Source organism: Toxotes jaculatrix, chromosome 3 (genome assembly GCF_017976425.1).
Source record: "Toxotes jaculatrix isolate fToxJac2 chromosome 3, fToxJac2.pri, whole genome shotgun sequence".
NCBI lineage: Eukaryota > Metazoa > Chordata > Actinopteri > Toxotidae > Toxotes > Toxotes jaculatrix.
Genome location: NC_054396.1, coordinates 26,547,845 through 26,565,662, shown reverse-complemented (window position 1 = coordinate 26,565,662; position 17,818 = coordinate 26,547,845). Strand labels below are relative to the sequence as shown.

Here is a 17,818-nt window from a genome sequence, read left to right as displayed (position 1 = left end):
GTTTTTCTTCCCTATCCTCATTCACCTGTCTGCCCCGCCCATCCAAACACCTATGTCCGCTTATCATCAGCCCTGCAGTCACCTGAGCTCCCCCTTCCCCCCAGTCACCTCATTCACTGTAGCTCAACCAATCTGGTCACCTCTTTGTTCCTTGTCAATTTATCTGCTCAAGTTCCTGAGTTTTTCCTTGAGGTTTTCCTTCCTGTGTTTGGACTACCTGTGTTTATTTCTACTTTTGCCTCTGCCTGCCTGTGTTCCTGAGTGCCAGCTTGTCATCTCCTCTGCCTGTGAGCCTCATTTCATTGATTAAAAGCTAATTCACTGCATCAGCCTGTTTTGTGTGTCTGTGTTTGGGTCCTCTCTGCCTGTGCTGACACCAACACTCCTGACAGGCTCTTTAGCTGCTAAATGTTCTATTATATCCAGCAGGTACAGATGAGTATGTAGTGTACAGTGAGTTTTTGGAGATTTTTCTCTGAAAACAGCTGCCTGGTGTGGCTGAAATGACACTATGGGAACGGAGGGAGTGATCCAGCACAGTAAAGTTGCAGACCAGACAGCAAAGTACTCTGGAGCTGAAACTTATAAGCCGAAAGAAGCTGCAGGTTCAGATGACAATTCTCTGTAGGTTCATCACTACAAACAACCCGCACATTGCTACACACGTGTGCGTGTGTGTGTGAAAAATCCACATTGATTTTATTTCAGCAATTCACTCTGAGTTGAAAACTTAATTTCCCAAGCACGTATGTCCCTTTCTCATGAGTAGAAACATAAAATCGGCTTTATTATACAACTTGTATTGCAATTACAATAAAAAAAAATAAATAAATAAATGGCACCAATACATAAATTACAGTCTTTTGGGTCACCGGATTGATTAGTTAGCTGGTAGCTAATGCTAAGTTTCAGCCACAAACACAAAAATAGTCATAAACCACGCCTCGTCGTGACGTCACAACGCAGCCAGGTTTTGTCTTTGGGAGAGCCAGTGTTCGTTCACTGTGCTGTGAAACACAGAGCTGTTGTTTGGCTTTCTCAGAATTTTGTTGTTTGTGTTTCCCTCGTAAAAATATGTCTGTTTGTTTTTTGTCTTTTAAACCTCAAAAATTATTTTTCAGTCACTTGTGCCCGTTCCCCACCCCCACCCCCACCCCTCGGCGGAGTGAACAGTGCCCGCCCCCTCTGCTCTCTCCCCGGCAGCCTCCGCCTCTCCTCTTTGGTCTAGCTTCTGTAGCGCTGTTGTTGCAGCCATTTTACCGTGGAGCGTCGGCGCAGCGGCGATCGGACGATGTCAAGGCAGCACCGTTAAAAGGTAATTCCGCTTTTTCGTTTCATTTGTGTCGGTACCCTTTGCGTTTCCGACTCAGTAAATGCGTCGGGTAACGTCTGAGGAGCTGAGGCTGAGGGCCAGGGCGGCCAGGGGGGGGGCTGAGGGAGCCTCAACAACTAGTAGCTGCTGAGACAGAGGAAAGGTTGCTGGGAGAGTGTTTGGCGAGCAAAGCTTGTCGCTGGCAGTTCACAAGTCCGTGTGAAAAATGGCGACGTCTTTCACCAAACCACTGAAAGTTGTAAATGAGTCGCTATGCGGATGGATGAATGAATGTGTGTGTGTTTTGCAGCAGTTTAATAGTGTTGGGTAGCAGTGTTCTTTGAATTAAACTGAGTCTCATTGGCGCGGTCGTAAAGGGGGCGCTCGAGAGCCATAGAACGAATTAGGTTTGCGCAGGTATTAAAGCGTAACCCTCATTGGCTAGCCTTCTTTTTGTTAACATTTTTTATATAATTTTTTAGTGGGTTGACGCCATGATTCGTTTCTTTGTTCTTTTACAATTAAGTAAACATGTTAGGTAGCCTGTTTTGTTAGGTTTGTTTTGACCTGTAATCTTGCACCACTGGTTTCAAAGGGTGCATGGGATCTGTTTAAGCCCTGTCACAGCATTTAACACGGTGAAATCACTTCATCTCAATGGAGCCGTTGCGATCGCTGGATTCCCATGTTGGAAATGCGGACAGATTTTTTAAATTGATTTCAATTTTGCTGAACTTTGACAGGGAAAGGATGCTGTTAACTCAGAGTGCCGAAGTGATGGCGCTGCATCACGGGCCAGCCTCTGTTCCACTAACTTCTTTAACTCCTCGCAATCTCTCATTCAGCGTTTATTTCATCTGTCTTCTTGAAAAAAACTAAACGTGTTCTTTGGGGCATCTCAAAAGAACAGCCTTTTCTCTGGTGTCTTAAAACTTCTACAGCGTCCTGCCATTGTCAGAGACTACCCCCAACTCCTCAACTTGCTCAAACCATGACCCTTAGCCTGCAGCCATCTCGGTCACATGGGAAAGTGTTTATTGAACTCCCTCTTTAGTTGTTTTCCCAGATCAACCCCAGCCAGTGTCCACAGATCATGGTCTGGACATTGTCTGGGGTTCCCCTTTTACACATGTAGCAATAACAGGCGATTGTCCATGTCAGATGCGTCCTCACCTACTGGAAGTACTCAGTTTTGTTTAGGTGTGGCGCCTGGATAGAGCATGCAGGAAGCAGGACATGACACAAAAAGCACACCGCGAAAATCACAGTGCTTTGTTTACACCATAAAGAACAGATTCTCTTGCCGTTCCTTGAATTTGTCTAACGATTTTGGCACTGGCCCTTACCAACAGAAGTTCCAAAATTTTGTCTTCTCTCCAGTTAGACATTTTTGTAAGTATCTTTGTGTAAATTACCCTCCATCCTGTTTGCATTCTTTCCCTTATTGCCCGATTCGGGCAAGTTCAGGGTTGCAGTACATGTGTGAAAGCCTATGTGTTTTCCCAGACCAGACTGACTGTTCGCTAAACCCTTCACCCGGACAGGGACCTTCCAATCATTGTAACGTAACTAGGCACAGCCTACCTGTCAAGCTTTGGATTAATGATGTGTTGATCTACCGTAATGTAAGCCACTGATCTCAGGCATACCTGGTCAGAAGTCTTACATCTTCCATAATAGTACAACAAATGAGCTACCATGCAGTGCTTTGTCTATATTTCAGTCTTCTGCATGGACTATCAGCTGGTGAGGATGCTAACTGTATGTAGGCACCAAGGTTTTTTATTAATTTATTGCCTTAGTTAACAGGGACTGTGCACATTTACAAACTTTGCTGTAAATATGCCAGCGTTAGCCATATTTTTCATCTATAGTGCCATGACGTGTTATACAGCCACCCTCACTACAAGTTTTCAGCCTTTTAGCTGTACGCATAATCACATAGATTCTTGTTGGCATATGTTGTTGACTAAGGTTTTCTCCCCAAAGAAACACTTACTGTGTGTAAAAACCGCTCCCCGTCCACCAAGCCATGACGTAATTGGCGAGAGTCCAAGACCTGTTACGTCACCCTGCTGGTAACGTGAGCATTAGCAAGCCTGATAACCGCTAGCAAAAAAATGACATCATACATTTATTTCTGATGCCAAATCAAGAGCCCACCATTTAAAAAGTCACTCAATGCACACAGTTGAGTGTGTATGAAAAAAATTGTCCATAGCATATATGGTACTTTCTGCTAAAGTCGAAATGTCTCTATATAATAGACTCGTTGGCATTCTTCAGCACATCTTGGCATTCCCCTGGGGGGAAAATGTGTCAGTCAGTCGCTACCTGCTTAAAGCTAAACTTTGCTACACAGTACTCAAGTGAGTTTTAAACAGAGTTTTGGGTTGTTGATGTAAAAGGCGAGAGCTGCTGTCAGCGTTGGACTTACAGTGTGGTCATATGGCTGTTTCCTGGAGACAGTACGTACCAGTGTATACTCGCAAAAATGCCAGTAGAAAGTACTCCTCCATTCGCGTTGGGCCAGCACTAATAGGGAGTAGTGAGTGATTGAACAAGGGAGTGATTTCACACACAGCTTTTTTTCTGTAATCTAGATTCAATTTCCAGTGACTCAGCCTTTTCGTTGTTGCTTCAACCAGGACAGTATATGAGTTTGTGATAATGTGGATCAGATTACAGTTGATTAACGGGAAATTAACAATGTTGTTTATTCATCTCGTTATTATGTTATCATAACCTAATTTATTAAAACTGTGCTTCTGTTAATAATGGAAATTTTCCAATAATGGCCTTTATTTGAAATAAAGGCCATTCACACGAGAGACGAGCCTTCACTGCTTGTTTCCCATGTTTTCAAACATCTACTGAATTTTTGAGGTTAATATGGATACATGGGAGTTTTAAAAAAAAACTCAGTTTCTTTTTACCTATTATCCCACATATACACTGATACTGATATATAGAGGCCTCAAAAAGTATTTAGATCCCTTTACCTTTTGCACAACTGTCCTGTAGATTTAATTGTAAATAGACACTATTGCCATTTTAAATAAGTAGCTAAGAAGGTTTAAATCTCTACAAGCTCTGCACACCTGGATTTGGGCAGTTTATACCATTCTTCATGGCTGATCCTCTCAAGGTACACCAGATTGGATGGGAAGTGTCTGTGAAGTCCCAAGTTCATGTCTCTCCACAGATGTTCTATGGGCTTTGGGTCTGAGCTTTGGCTTGGCCACTCAAAGACAGCCAGAGACTTGTTCCAAAGCCACTCCAGCACTGTCTTGGCTGTGTTATTTGGGTCATTGTTGCGCTGAAAGGTGAACCCCCCCCCAATCCCAGGTCACGTTCAAGGACCTCTCTGTGTTTGGCTGCATTCATTCTACTCTCAGTTCTGACCAGTCTTCCTGTTCCTCCTGTTGAGAAGCCCCCCCCCAAGCAAAGTTTATTCAGTGCAAGGTCTATAAAAGACTATAATTACAATACAGTTTCAAAAATCTAAACCTTTTCATTTTGCTGTAATCGGTTATTGATTGTAGACCAATGGGGAAAATGGCATTTTCATTCATTTCAAATTAAATCTACAACACAATAAAGTCTGCAACTAATGAAGGGACTCCTGTCTTTATCACACCGGCCTTATTGGCGCATACTGCTGTTGCAGTGGTTCTCCGTCTGGCAGGCTCTCCCACCTCTTAGGCTGTTGGGCTCTTGGTCATCTCCCTGACCAGGGCCCTTCTCGCCCAGTTATTCAGTTTTGCCTGACAGCCAATTCCAGGAAGAGTCCTGGTGATTCCATGTCACATTTATTGAGACCACTGCTCCTGGGAACACTCAGAGCTGTAGAAATGGGTTTCTGCTCTTGTCCCGATCTATGCAATGACACAGTTTTCCTAGGGTTTCATGGCTCAGTTTTTGTTGACATGCAGTATGAATTGTGGGACCTCATGTACGCAGGTGTGCATTTCTATGTCCAATCAGTTCAGTTTGCCTCACGTGGTCTCCAATCAAGGTCTAAATGCATTTTAAGGATAAAGCACAGAGGAAACACCTGACCACAGTCTGGAGTGCCACCGAGAAGCGTCTGAATACTTTCGTAAATGAGAGATTGCAATTTTTGATTTTTAATAAAATTGCAAAAATCTAAACATGTTCTCATTTTGTTGTTATTGGTTATTGAGTGTAGGCTGATGGGGGGAAAGTAGCATTTTCATTCACTGAAAATTAAATCCACAACACAATAAAGTCTGCAACTAACAAAGAGGTCCGAACTCTTTCTGAAGCCACCATAATAAGCCAGTACTGAGCCAATTTATCAGTTGAGTTCTAACGAGTCATGGTGTTCACCGGTGTTTGCCAGTTTTGACTGAGTGATTTTATCTACCTGGGCGGGAACACATATGTTCTACGGATTTTCCAATGTTAGCTGCTAAGGGTGCAACCAGTTGCGCTACCTGTTCAAATTTAGTCTTGCAACCAATTCCTACGGCGTTGAACATTTACAATTTGTTAATGCAAGTCAAACCCTGGACCAGAGAATTTACATTATGCTCAATCTTATGCTGTCAAGAAAAGCCTCAGTAGTTACCTAAAACATCTGGGTTCTGTAGTTTTGTTCTCGTTAATCAAATAGGAGGAAATAGTGCTTTTGTTTTTATTTAAGACTGAGTGAAAAGCTAGATGCCAGCCAGTGTTAGTTTGGTTCATTGATGTGTTTTTATTCATTACTGGACAACAATGGACAACAATAAATCACCCTTTGAATAAAAATAAAGACAATGCTTGTTACTAGGATCAGTTCATTGTTTTTCATCCAGTTTGTCGACAATAAGAACATAAAATATCACCAATCTTATGTTTTAATATTCCAAATTCTTCTGGACTCACTTCAAAAGTGACTCATGACATTTTGCTATATTCCATTAATTTCAGCTGTCGTTTCTATCCCCATCCAAATTCAGAACAGGTCTCTCCTGCTGCCTCTAAATGATCACAGAGCAGCTTGAATGATCAGACGAGCAAACAGAGGTTTTTTTTCTTTTACATCTCTTTCATACACCTGGTAAAACTGCCAGCCAGGAGACATCACAGCTGCTGCTGTCATTAGTCTGTCTGTTCATTCCACAGTAATGCCGCATACTGCGCTACTCCCACCCGTGGTCAAACACTGTTCTCTTGTTTTTTGTTGTCACAAAATTTGTTTGAGAAGCTTTGTGGCAAGTCGGGACTGCTCAGCACCTGACTCTGACCTTCCATACAGAGCTCTTAAACATCCAAACAAATGGGTTACAACAGTGACATCTGGAACAAACAATTATATACTTACACTGAAGTAAACAGTTTGTTAGATGGTGGTATTGGTTCACGTATCAGGGTTTGACTTAGATTATGTCAGTGTATAGTACCTACTGCCTTCACTATGTGTGCAGGTGCTCAGCCGTGCAGTAAGCTTAGCCCACTTCCACTAAAGGGTAAAGAGGCAAGATTTGGCCTTTTAAGTTTTTTTAAGCTCTTGTGAAACTGAGTGTTAAAGCAGGGGGCTGTGTGCTCAGCCAAAAGCTCTGTATTATTAATATATTCTAAAAATTGGATTTTGCTGTTCAGAAGCACTAGCAGTGCTGAGGCTGTCCTGCTAAATAATAAAATCGGAATGAAGTGCACACTCCATTTTCCACCCAAAATGTTTTTCTGGCTTCCTCAAACGTGCATGTTTCTCACAGAGCACGAGCATTAGACAACGTCTACACGTGGCACGTAACGAAAGCAGGTTATTCAAGTGTAACACGAGCGGTTAAACACCTTGTGGAGTTAGCTGTGTTGAGATTAGATTGATAATTTTAAGAGTAGTATTGGTTAAACTCTTGGTTAAAAAAATATTGTTTTACAGTTGTTCTTTTTGTAATGATTGATTAAGGTAAAGTCATTTTGACAGTACTAACTATAGCCTCACAGCCCACTATTGTTCCTGTGGGCTTGGTATGTTCTAGCAAATAACAGTCGAGAACTGAATTGACAGACAGCTAACAATAGGGTTAGTCAGAATCCCTCAGTTTTACTTTCAGGTTCATCACAGCAATATTTTAAGGTCATTATTTTTAGAGGAAGCTCCAGATCTTTCACGGCTGAGCAGTAGCCCAGATGTTAGCTAACGTTATCTAACATACATTTTGATGGAGGTGCATCAGATGCAGTTGTGGTGGATATTTTGTGTTTGTTGTACTCATCCCTTTTGTGTTATGAAATCACATCTGCCAGTTAAAATCAACTGCACTGCTGCAAACCCTCCTAATACCTGGTGCTTGGATTTAGTATAACCTCCTGAGCACTGCCCAGATTTGGTCTCAGGAACTCAAAGCAGGCAGAGGACTGTGGAAGCAAACAAAGAACCTGTCACAATATATGTACTTTATTAAATTCCTGCTGTAGAAAAGTGTTACTCAAATATCTATACATGCACATACATATTCTATGCACACAATTGTACAGAATTGTACAATTATATGTAGTGTGCCAGCTCTGGCATATCAAATGAAGCTCACCTTATTCACCGGCTAACTGACCAATCATTGGCGTTTGTCATCTCGCTCTGATTAACTGCTCTGTAACCACAAAGCTGCAGCTGCAGGCAGCAGCTGCATTGCCACTGTGAGGGCAACCTTCAAGAGAAACGAAACTCTTTCACTCTGTGGCACCGCTGTAGTGATGTACGTTTGAAGAATGTTTTTGTTTTGTGTCAAATTATTTGTTCACAGCTTTTATTTTGTATTTATGTTAAAATGTTTTACTTTGTCAGGACAGTGTGGAGTGGTTGCTCCAGTTGTTCCAGCTGTGGTTCTGTGGTGACGGATTCTGTGATGGATTCAGGTCAAAAACTTTGCCATTGATTTAAATTCCCTGATGTTCAGAAAATGACACCTTTAGCTTAGAAATATATAATTCTGCTTTTTAATCTTTGCAATTCACCTGTTTAATCGCTAAATGCTAAGGCAGAGATGCTAATTTTTAGCAGGTATAATGTTTCTCATTGTAATTTAGAGTGTTAACAGGCCAAGAAAACCTGCAATTTTTATAAACATAAATTTTAAGTTCTAAGTCAAAGCTGCTTGTGAGATGTCACAAGCATTTTTATTAAAACAGACTGTGGGTAAAATAAATTGCAAAGTCAGGGTTTCCTTCCCTGTTTAAAAATATACAGAAGCAAAACATGTAAATGAAAAATTGTGTAAAATAAATAGCTTGTCTCTGAGAATGCTCCTTCAGTTGTTCTCCACAACAATAACAGACTTATTAAAAACAGAATTCAGTTACAGGATATCCTCTCCCGCTTAACAAAACACACAGCTGTGCAAATAACAAAAATGTAAACAGAACTCTTCATTTGATCTTTTTAAAATCCGAACCATATCCAAATAACTGACCCTTTGTTTTTCCTTTTACAGACCAGGTTCCTCAGTAATGTTCTTGTGGTGGTGGGTAGTGTGGTTCTTGCAGTTTAGAGGGGGGAAGTAGTAATTCATGTTATTTTCTGTAGCTACAATTTACAGATGTTACCTAAACGCCTCATATACAAGCTGTTGGTACACATTCGCTAGGCGAACGCACACAGAGAAGCTGCTAGTCCGTGACAGCAGTGTATGTAACTCAGACAGGTGTGTGGTCTGTATACCTGTGGTAAACGCAGGTCGTCTTCTGCAGTGTGGACACGCGCTGTGTTTACCTCCATGTTGTAGGAGAAATTGTGGGCTAGTGGGGTGGGTCTGCTCAGGCAGACATGGTCAGAGACCAGATGGTGATCATAGTGGAGCACTTAGCATGAAAAGAGCCAGATACTTCCCACAAGAGGTGGTAGAGACCAAAAATGGAGATAAAAGAAGAGTGAGTATTGGACCTACACTCATAAATCCAAATGAATGCCGCTGGATGCATAAATAAGCAATTGAATGCTCACCATAAAAACAATAAAAGGTGATAGTAGATCAGGGTTATGGTTACACTGCCCCCAAGTAGGAACAAATCAGTTAATGCAGTTTTAAACAAAAATTACAATATGCTTCAAAAGAAGTCAAAGTGTCTTTGCACCTTTATTTGTTTTCGTCTTAGGTGTTAGTCTGATAAATAGGCTACTAATAAATAATGCTAGGACATATTGAACATACTAGTTTTCCATCATATCTTCATTGTTAGACTGGTTTTACCAATTAAAAGGGGTATCCATGTGGTATTTAAAAAGTTTTACAAAATAAATTTCACTTGGGGAACTGTTGGAAACCTTGTTATATTAGCCAGTTTCTTGTTGGGAGGGGGGTTATTTTGTTTTAAAGCTGTGGTAGTGGTTTCTAAGTAGGAGCAGTTAATTGTTGATGCTATTTCACATGGGTGTAGCTGGCTAGCTAGTTACATAGGAAGATGATGTTTCTGTTCTAGCTCTGATTGGCCGAGTTGGAAAACAGCTGCCAATAAACACAATCCCCAGACTTGTTTCCGTCACTGAAAAAATCAGACGTGGATGGTGATTCAGACCCACATCTGATTTGACCCCTTTGAAATGAATACAAGCTATCACATAGTTGTTAAACGGGAACCCCCAACATGCAACCCAACCAGCCCTCAACCTCCACCCATCCCCCCCCTCTTCATCCATCTGTCACTGCCTGCCAAGTGAGGAAACTGCAAATGTTGAGACTCCCTGCGAGCGTCATCCAGTCATGGTGAATCATGAGGAGTCGTCTTGTTTGCAGTCGCAACATGGATTTTTGTCTGGATATTATTTCAGTAAATGTCCCCTCTGTCTCCCTCTATCTGTCTTTTTCTCTTCCTTCTTGTCTGCGTCCTTCTGTTTCTCATCTTCTCTTTCTTCCTCCTCTCCTCCTCCTCCTGTCCTCTCTTGATACTTCATTCTTCTTTTTCACCTTTGAGTGACAATGTAAAATTTATCTTGCATCTTAAATAATTCTGACATTTAATGTTGATGCCTAATTTAGAGAAGATTTGGGGCCACAAGAGAAAAATGCGGTTTGTTGATCAGTGAAGTTGCAGCACAAATTGATCCAGGTTCAACCTTTTTTTTTCTTTTTTACTGGATGACCCTCCATTTTTTTTTTTTTGGCGGGAGCCCAGCGTTGGCACACCTGCTGTATTGACATCCTGGTTCGATTCAAATGAATGAGAGGTCTGACTGCAGCCTAAGAGTCTGCATTAAGGGGAGCAATTGTTAAATTTATGTGTTCAGTTATCCATCTTTCACGTTATTGCTTAGTTTTTATTCACGGACAAAAATTGCAATCATCACATTTTTCTTTTTCAACGGCTGCTGTTTGTTTCTGTTGTAGAAAAGAGGTCATGAGCTGATATTTTTTGTGATAGTTTTTAGCTGATGAAAAACACTGCAAATCATGAGTGATTACGAGTCTGCCAGCTTTCTAATATACATATACCGAGACCCAGTTACAATGTGGGCAGAATGAAGATAAGAACACTTATTAATAACAGGTGTAAATACAAAGATCTGTGATCCGTGATGTAATTATCCAGATACAGATCACATGTTAATACCAGGTGGAGGTGGGATCTGAAAGAGAGAGGTCTGCAGTTTTTAGATGAACTGATGTGAACCTGCTGTCTGCCTGTCTGTCTGGGTGCCCTTCTGGCTGTCTGGCAGCAGCAGTGTTACTGTGTGTTGCTGCCTCTGATTATTGGGCCTGGATGTGTACATGTTGAACTTCACGTGCTCTGTTTTTTTCGGCCGTGTTGTCTTCTCTGCCATTTAAACTGTTAAATGAATAAATGATGAATTACTCATATTTTTTTGGGGGGGTGGGGGTTAAACAGAACACTTTGTTACCTGATAGAGACACCATCTCATCTTTGTCTACAGTTTTGATGAAAGGTAAACAGAACATGGCTTGTAAAATTATATCATGTCTGAAGTGGAAAATTACTGACATCCATCCAGATGCTGGGATCGTGTAGCTGAGGACTTTGTTTTCTAGCTGGCAGCTAATTAGCATCTGCAGGTTCGTCGGTATTCTCATGGGACAGTTCACCCAGAATGTAGGTTTTCACTGTTTCACAACAGTGTTGATGACTTTCTGGTCTTTAACACATGAGGGCTGATTAGTTTCCATCAGGGTAAATATCTGAAAATATACTGCATCAAACATCTTGATATAACGAGTTCTCCCAGTATAAAAAGAAAGATTCATAGCAGAACTGTTAAATATAGCTTTTTTTTGTTCGCTACAGTGATAACCTTTAGTTTGGCAGTTTTACTGAGTTGTGAGTGGCGCTTTGAATTTGAAATGATGCCCGTCTGCTGGCTCAGACTGACACATGTCAGACAGACTTGTTTGTGCAGATGTTCGCAGGCCCCAGAAGATGAATCCTGAAGACCTTTTATTTAGCACTATCCTGGTTCCAGACCATTGAGCCACTGCCCAGTTCTGTTTGGTTCAGTGTTTCAAATAGGTTTAGTGTTATGGTTGATGGCTCTTTCTATAGTTGGAGAAACAGTCAACCAGTCAGAAGTTTGTAGGGTGAATTAGCAACCTAGCTACGTCCGTGAAAGATGCCGAGAATAAGACAGAATGTTGTGCACGCCAAGGCACAACAAAATGCAACAAAATTTCCTTTATTGCTTTGCTTCTCATAAATTATGTCCTTTTGTTTCTGGTGCTGCAAAATAAAATGTAGTATTTGGCAGTTTCCTTTTTGTGACACTCCTTGAACTCCCAGGTTTTTCTTCTTTTTCTGCTGGAGGAGGATCCCAGGGCGTCGTTTCTCCAGTCCCACTGGTCCCAGTGGCCATGGCAGCTAACGAGGCTCGTTAAGATTAAGGGGTATAAAGGTGTAGAAGTGCTGGTGAAGTGCATGAGGGTAGCAGTGGCTTCTGCTCATGAGCTCAGAGTAATGAGCCAGCTGTGGTCGTTCTCTCAGCAGATTTGAAGCTTTATACACACAGTGTTACTGTCTGCTCGTCTGACTTTGTGGGGTGTCGGATTACACTGCCGCTGAACATAAACTAGCTTCTCCCCTGAGCATAAATCTGCCTAATAAAAACCTCCATCTTGTGTGTTTACAGCTGCAGCAATGCACGTTCCTGTTAACGGTTTACATCCAGGTGACTTTAATCAATAACGTCTCGCTGTGAGCTCAGCTCAGTCTCTGGACCACATTTAATGAGTTGTAAAGAGCGCATTGGCCAGAAGGTCACGGCACCCACAGCCTGCAGAAATGATCATGATGGTAGAGAAATGTTCAGAAAAGACAAAAGTCAAATATAGAATGGGTCTGCACTAATGTGAATAGATGTAAAAATAAATATTTATCTCTCTGTTTTGGGTTTTTTTTCAAACTCACAATAAATTCCAAATCACTTTCCAGCTGGGATCTAATAGAACCTGAATAGTTTTGTTTAAAATTTGTTTGGATATGAACAGATATTGCATTCGGAACAGGTGTGAACAACATGCGGCGTTGTGTAAGTGGTTTTAAAACAACTTATAACAACAAAAAGTAGAAAAATTGTAAATGGGGGCTGAAAGAGGACTTGTGGCAATATAAGGTTGTAAAATGAAAAAATGTGAATAACAAGGATTGAATGATGCTAAATGGGTTTAGTTCTTTTGTGATTGATCCAGTTTAACCAAATGCTTTATTTTTTTCTCCAACAGGACTACAAACATGGCTGACGCGGTGCAAGGTCCCATGGTCAGCCGGCCATTGGCATTCACCAATGAGGAGCAGAGGGCGGTTCACTCCTGGTCCCGCATCTCTTCAGCGGGGCACAGTGTCCTACTGGATGCTCTGAAGATCCTCAGTCCGATGTCCCGTGACCTCTCGAGCACCGAGGAGCTGGTCACCTTCCTGCAGGAGCTAAGCGAGGAGGGCCACAAGCCCACCGTGCTGCGCAGCAAGGACGTGTACGGCTACCGCTCCTCCACAAACCAACCGCTGACTGAAGACATGCTGAAGCCACCCAACAGGCACGTCAGACCCACCGCCAAGAGAAGGGGAAGGAGGGCCCTGGCCAAGAAGAGAGAGGTACACCCATCTTGGAACACCTCCGAGACAAGCAACCCCAGGATTCAAGGGGTCCGTCCTCCAGAGCTGCTGGTGGACCATCACGCCGTTGTCTGCAGCAGGACGCCTACTCGGACTGTAGAGATGTCACAGGCATTGCAGGTGCAGCCGTGTCTCAGATTGACCAACATTGAAGGCCTGTCGGGCTTCCACACGGCCAGACTCCAGATCCATACTACTTGGGGTTCATCCTCTGAGGCGCCGTCTGTTGCCTTTTCACAGCAGCAGTACCCTCCAATGCTTTCAGGAATACCTTTGCAGCCTTCTCAGAATGGTGGTGGGGCGCCCACCAAAGCTGTGGCCTTGTTCAGCCAGAAGAGCCTGTCCTGCCCCATCCGACTGGACGGCGCCCTCATTGGAGATTCTGCACCCGTCTTCAACTCCAATGGCCGGGCATTTCCACAGACTCACACAGAGCTGAGCAGCAACGGTTGGAGGAGCAACGGCTTCCCCCGGGACGGTCGGGGCCCCAAGGAACTGAACGCCCCAACCCGGCAGAGAAACGGCTGGAAGGACAAGAACAGTTTTAGATGGAAAGTGATAAAGGTGGACGACTCTCGTTCGGTGGCTGAGGCCCGGAGAAAAGCGCAGAAGATCCTGCAGGTCAATCTGTCTCCAGTGATTCAGATCCAACCGCTCAACCACGTGCTGAGAGACTTCAGATACCAGAACAAGTGACTATTCCCCCCAGACCCACACACGATGTCCTTTAGCAGATGTTAGTGTTTTACATCCATTAGCCTCTACCTGGCTGAGCCCCAGTGTTCATAGCAGATGTCCTACATGGGTTTTTGTGATCTCTGCTGGGTGTTGGAGGTAGAGAAGTTAAGAGTCCGTCTGCAGGAAGTTCTGGTTCCTGACAGAGGCACTCGGGATTGAAAGGCATTTAAAGTTAGGTGATGCTTTTCCTAGCAGGCTGGGAAATGACTATCAGCCAAATGCTGGTTCATTTTCACTGTCAGCATTAGTCTACGCTACACAATACTTCAACCAACCATCATTCTGCTTTGAGTTGGCCGATGTTGCTGATGATTTTGTGGATTTAATATCCACTGCGGCTGTGAGTTCAAAGATGAATTTTCTGCCCTCCACCAAGGGTGCCGGGTGTGGTTTGCAGGTGTTCAAAGAGTATTTATAAATCAATTGAAGTATAGCACCGTTTGTTAAAAAAAAGTATTTTTTACTTGCAGAGCTTAAAAGCAGAGCTTTCACTCTGCAGCACCACATTTTCCACTGGAAAGAAGGAGATAAAGAAGCCTGCGTTGGGATAGGATAATCCCATTTACCGGCCAGATGAACTGGTGGATGAGCAAGGAAGGTTTCCAGAGTCTTCAGACGAGCAGATGTGGTGGTTGGTTGGTTCCAGCAAAACAAATAAACTAAACAAAAAGAGGGGAAAAAAACAAAAGTGTTTAGTTTGTCTTCCTTTTTTGTATTTTTGTTGTGTTTCCACTGGAAATCAGGAAGGCTCTGGGAGCAAGTACAGCAGGGAATCGAACCCACGGCACACACACAGACAGATTGATGAGTGGCTGATTTGTTTGAACTACAGTCCTTCACAAAGTGTTCCTTTGGTTTAGTTTATCCACACATGGAGAAAAAAAGATGGTTTTATAGCGCAGTCCACTGACTGTTGGGAATATCTCATGTCTCCCAGTGGCAAAACATGAATCCGTGAAAGCAGCTGCAGAAAATGGTGAGTATTTAAAAGCAATCAGGCTTTGTTATAAGATCTCTGAGTTTAATCTTTAAATCTTAATTGTGGGAAAATATTGAGAATTCTCAGAAGAATTCTGACTTCAATCTCAACAGACTTCTCATGTTTTCTCATTATTAAGCTTGATCTCAGAATCCTGTTTTTTGACAAGAATCTTTTGTTTATGAGTTTATTCTCCAAATTATGGAAAATCCTTCCATTCCATAATGTGGCCTTGGTAAGTTCAAGATGTTTAACAGACGTGCACTCGGGCTGCAAAAATACCATCAGCTGCTGGTGTGACTCTGCTCAAAATTTACGTCAGAGTCCTGATGTAACACATTTGTTTGGCAGATTTAAAAATAACTTGAGCTGCAGGCCTATTTGTTTTCTGACCAGCTAAATCTGAAACTTCAGCATCAAAGTTTTATCTCCCATCAGAGCTCGTTGGCGCTCCGCTCTGTTGAGCTGACACCGAGAATCGCCCAACAAAGTCTATGGTTTCTCGAACTCATCAGCTGTGATCAAACTGTTGTGACTCTCTTTAAAACTGACAAAAATGCACTTTGAGAGTGTGACAGTGATTCTCACTTGTTTGTGATTATGAAAGTCATTCATATTTTTATTTTCTCTTTGGTTTGACTTCTTTGAACCCACACTGGTTTTGTGCTACAGGTGCTAACTTTGCAGTGTTGGTGCTGAATTGAATGACTGACACAAGGATGTCATCCTGTTTCTCCTCTATTCGTTCAGAGTGAAGCGTTTAAGAGCAGTGACTTCCTTTGAGTTATTCTCTGAGGGACTGATAGCGCTGCTGCCCCCGCAGGTTGGGATGACCATGCCAAATCACCTTGTGTGCTTTCCAAAGGGTTTCTACTGTGAGGAACCGCTTGAATCCATTTTCATGTTATCATCTGTGAGAAACTCCTGTGTATTCCCCTGAAAGATCTGTTTCAGATGTTTTGGCAAAACCACATCTCGTGAGATAAATACATTGTTGTGGGCTAATGTCTGTTTTTGGCATTGGAAACTAGTTTCAGAAAAAAAATCTCAGCTAGCTTTTTCTGGAGCTTTAACTGATATCAAACCCTTGGCAGATAAGAGCTCTGGAAAAAGCCAGTAACTTGATCTTGACATGGAAAATATTGACAAATTTAACAGCCGGATGTCTTGAGGTCCAGTTAAAACAAGTAAATCACAATGGGATCTGTGAATAAGGTCTTGAGTTTTAAAACCCGTAAAAGATATACAGTAAAAAAGGAAAAAGGATTTCCAAACATTTGTTTCAGGTCTAAATGCTGTCACGGGCCACTTGGTGGAAAAAGTGAATCAGAATGAATCAGTCTTAGTGTGGACATCTGTGCTTTCGGTTTTGAAGGCCATGCACTATTCTCGAATTAGAAAACTCTTCCTCTGTGAAAACTGACACCACACCAGCGTCTGGTGGTCGGCTTTGCAGATTTCCACTCTCTGTTCCGATGAATTTTACATTCTGGAAGAGTCTTGGTTTCCTTGCGCCCCATTTTCGATCTGTCTGTATGCAGTCGTGTTCACGCCCAATGGCAATTCCCTTTTGTAGATCTTCTTTCTGTTAGTTTTGTTCGTGCAACACTTGTATAATATTGTATTTCCTACGATATTTGAAAACTTTTTTGTTCAATAAAATTGATCTGAAAAAAAAAAAAAGTCTGTGCAGTTTTCAGAACGTGTTGACTCACTTCAGCAGGTCCAGTACTGACGATCTCTATCGCTGAGAAAGTTTAATTTCATCACCATGTGATCAGGCTGTTTATTCTTTTAGACTCAACAATCCAAAAGTCATGTGTCAGTGGACTGCTGTTGAATATCTGGGAAATAAACCTATGCCTTTTATTTGTGAGAGCCATGACTTGTTGGTAAACCTGAAATCATTAACCATTAAAAAAAAAAAATCAACTAGTTTGACAACTGATTCATTTTAATGTCCTTTTTTTCCAGCAAAAATACCAAACATTGACTCCAGCTTCTTGGCTGCAGCTTTTCTTATTTTCTTGTACCTACAGCTCTACGTTGAGGAACACTGAGGAAATTACTGAAAGGAAAACTTTGAGGTTTCAGTGCGTATGTGGTGAATGGAAGAAGAAATCTGTCATCAATGGAGCATGGATTCTGTGATTCATCATTGCAACAGGTAAATAAAGAGTGGAGCCTCCACAAAGAGCCTGAGTCACAGTGGGAGAAGAGTCAAAACGTTAACACTACATTTTATTTAGCTTTGTTTACTCATTCATCATTAAGCAGACTTGAAGTTTCCTAATGGATGATAAAGTGATGGAACATTATATATTTTTTAAATATATTTATTCAGCTGTAGCTCCACAGAGACAAAAGTGCAGGTGGCACCAGAAGATGAAATCAAACCGATAAAAGTTTATTACAGCCGTGATTTTAACCATATTTATGTCTAATGTCTGATTTACATTAAAAACTCTTGCTCAACACGTGGTAAATATAAGCACAGTAGCTGAAATGCTGTTATTACAGGTTAAGGACATTTACAGCCTATATTCAAAAACTACAATAAACATTATTTAGTCCCATATTAGTCCCACAGTCATTCTCATTGTGTCATAGTCTTTACAAGTGTCTCTGTTGTTTTCCCCTTGCCTGTGTTTCTTGTTTGATCCCAGTTTGTGATCTTGTGATTTTGTGTGTGTGTGTGTGTGTGTGTTCTGGCCTGGGCGTGG

At 42.0% G+C, this 17,818-nt stretch overlaps 1 protein-coding gene across 2 annotated transcripts; it reads left to right on the top strand.

Annotated features, from left to right (window-relative positions):
- The first annotated feature begins 1,209 nt into the window (after positions 1-1,209).
- On the top strand, positions 1,210-16,982 carry ccdc71 (coiled-coil domain containing 71). Of its 2 annotated transcripts, none has more exons than XM_041034814.1 (2): positions 1,210-1,315; positions 12,988-16,982. In XM_041034814.1, the coding sequence occupies exon 2, from the start codon at positions 12,998-13,000 to the stop codon at positions 14,072-14,074; it is 1,077 nt and encodes a 358-aa protein (XP_040890748.1). In that variant the 5' UTR covers positions 1,210-1,315; positions 12,988-12,997; the 3' UTR covers positions 14,075-16,982. The 2 variants fall into 2 exon arrangements, with proteins under 2 accessions (XP_040890748.1, XP_040890749.1); XM_041034815.1 differs by lacking the exon at positions 1,210-1,315 and adding an exon at positions 8,063-8,182.
- The last annotated feature ends 836 nt before the right edge of the window (positions 16,983-17,818 follow it).

Coding starts and splice junctions, on each gene's coding strand:
- ccdc71 (XM_041034814.1), top strand. CDS start 12,998: ATGGCTGACGCGGTGCAAGGTCCCATGGTCAGCCGGCCATTGGCATTC.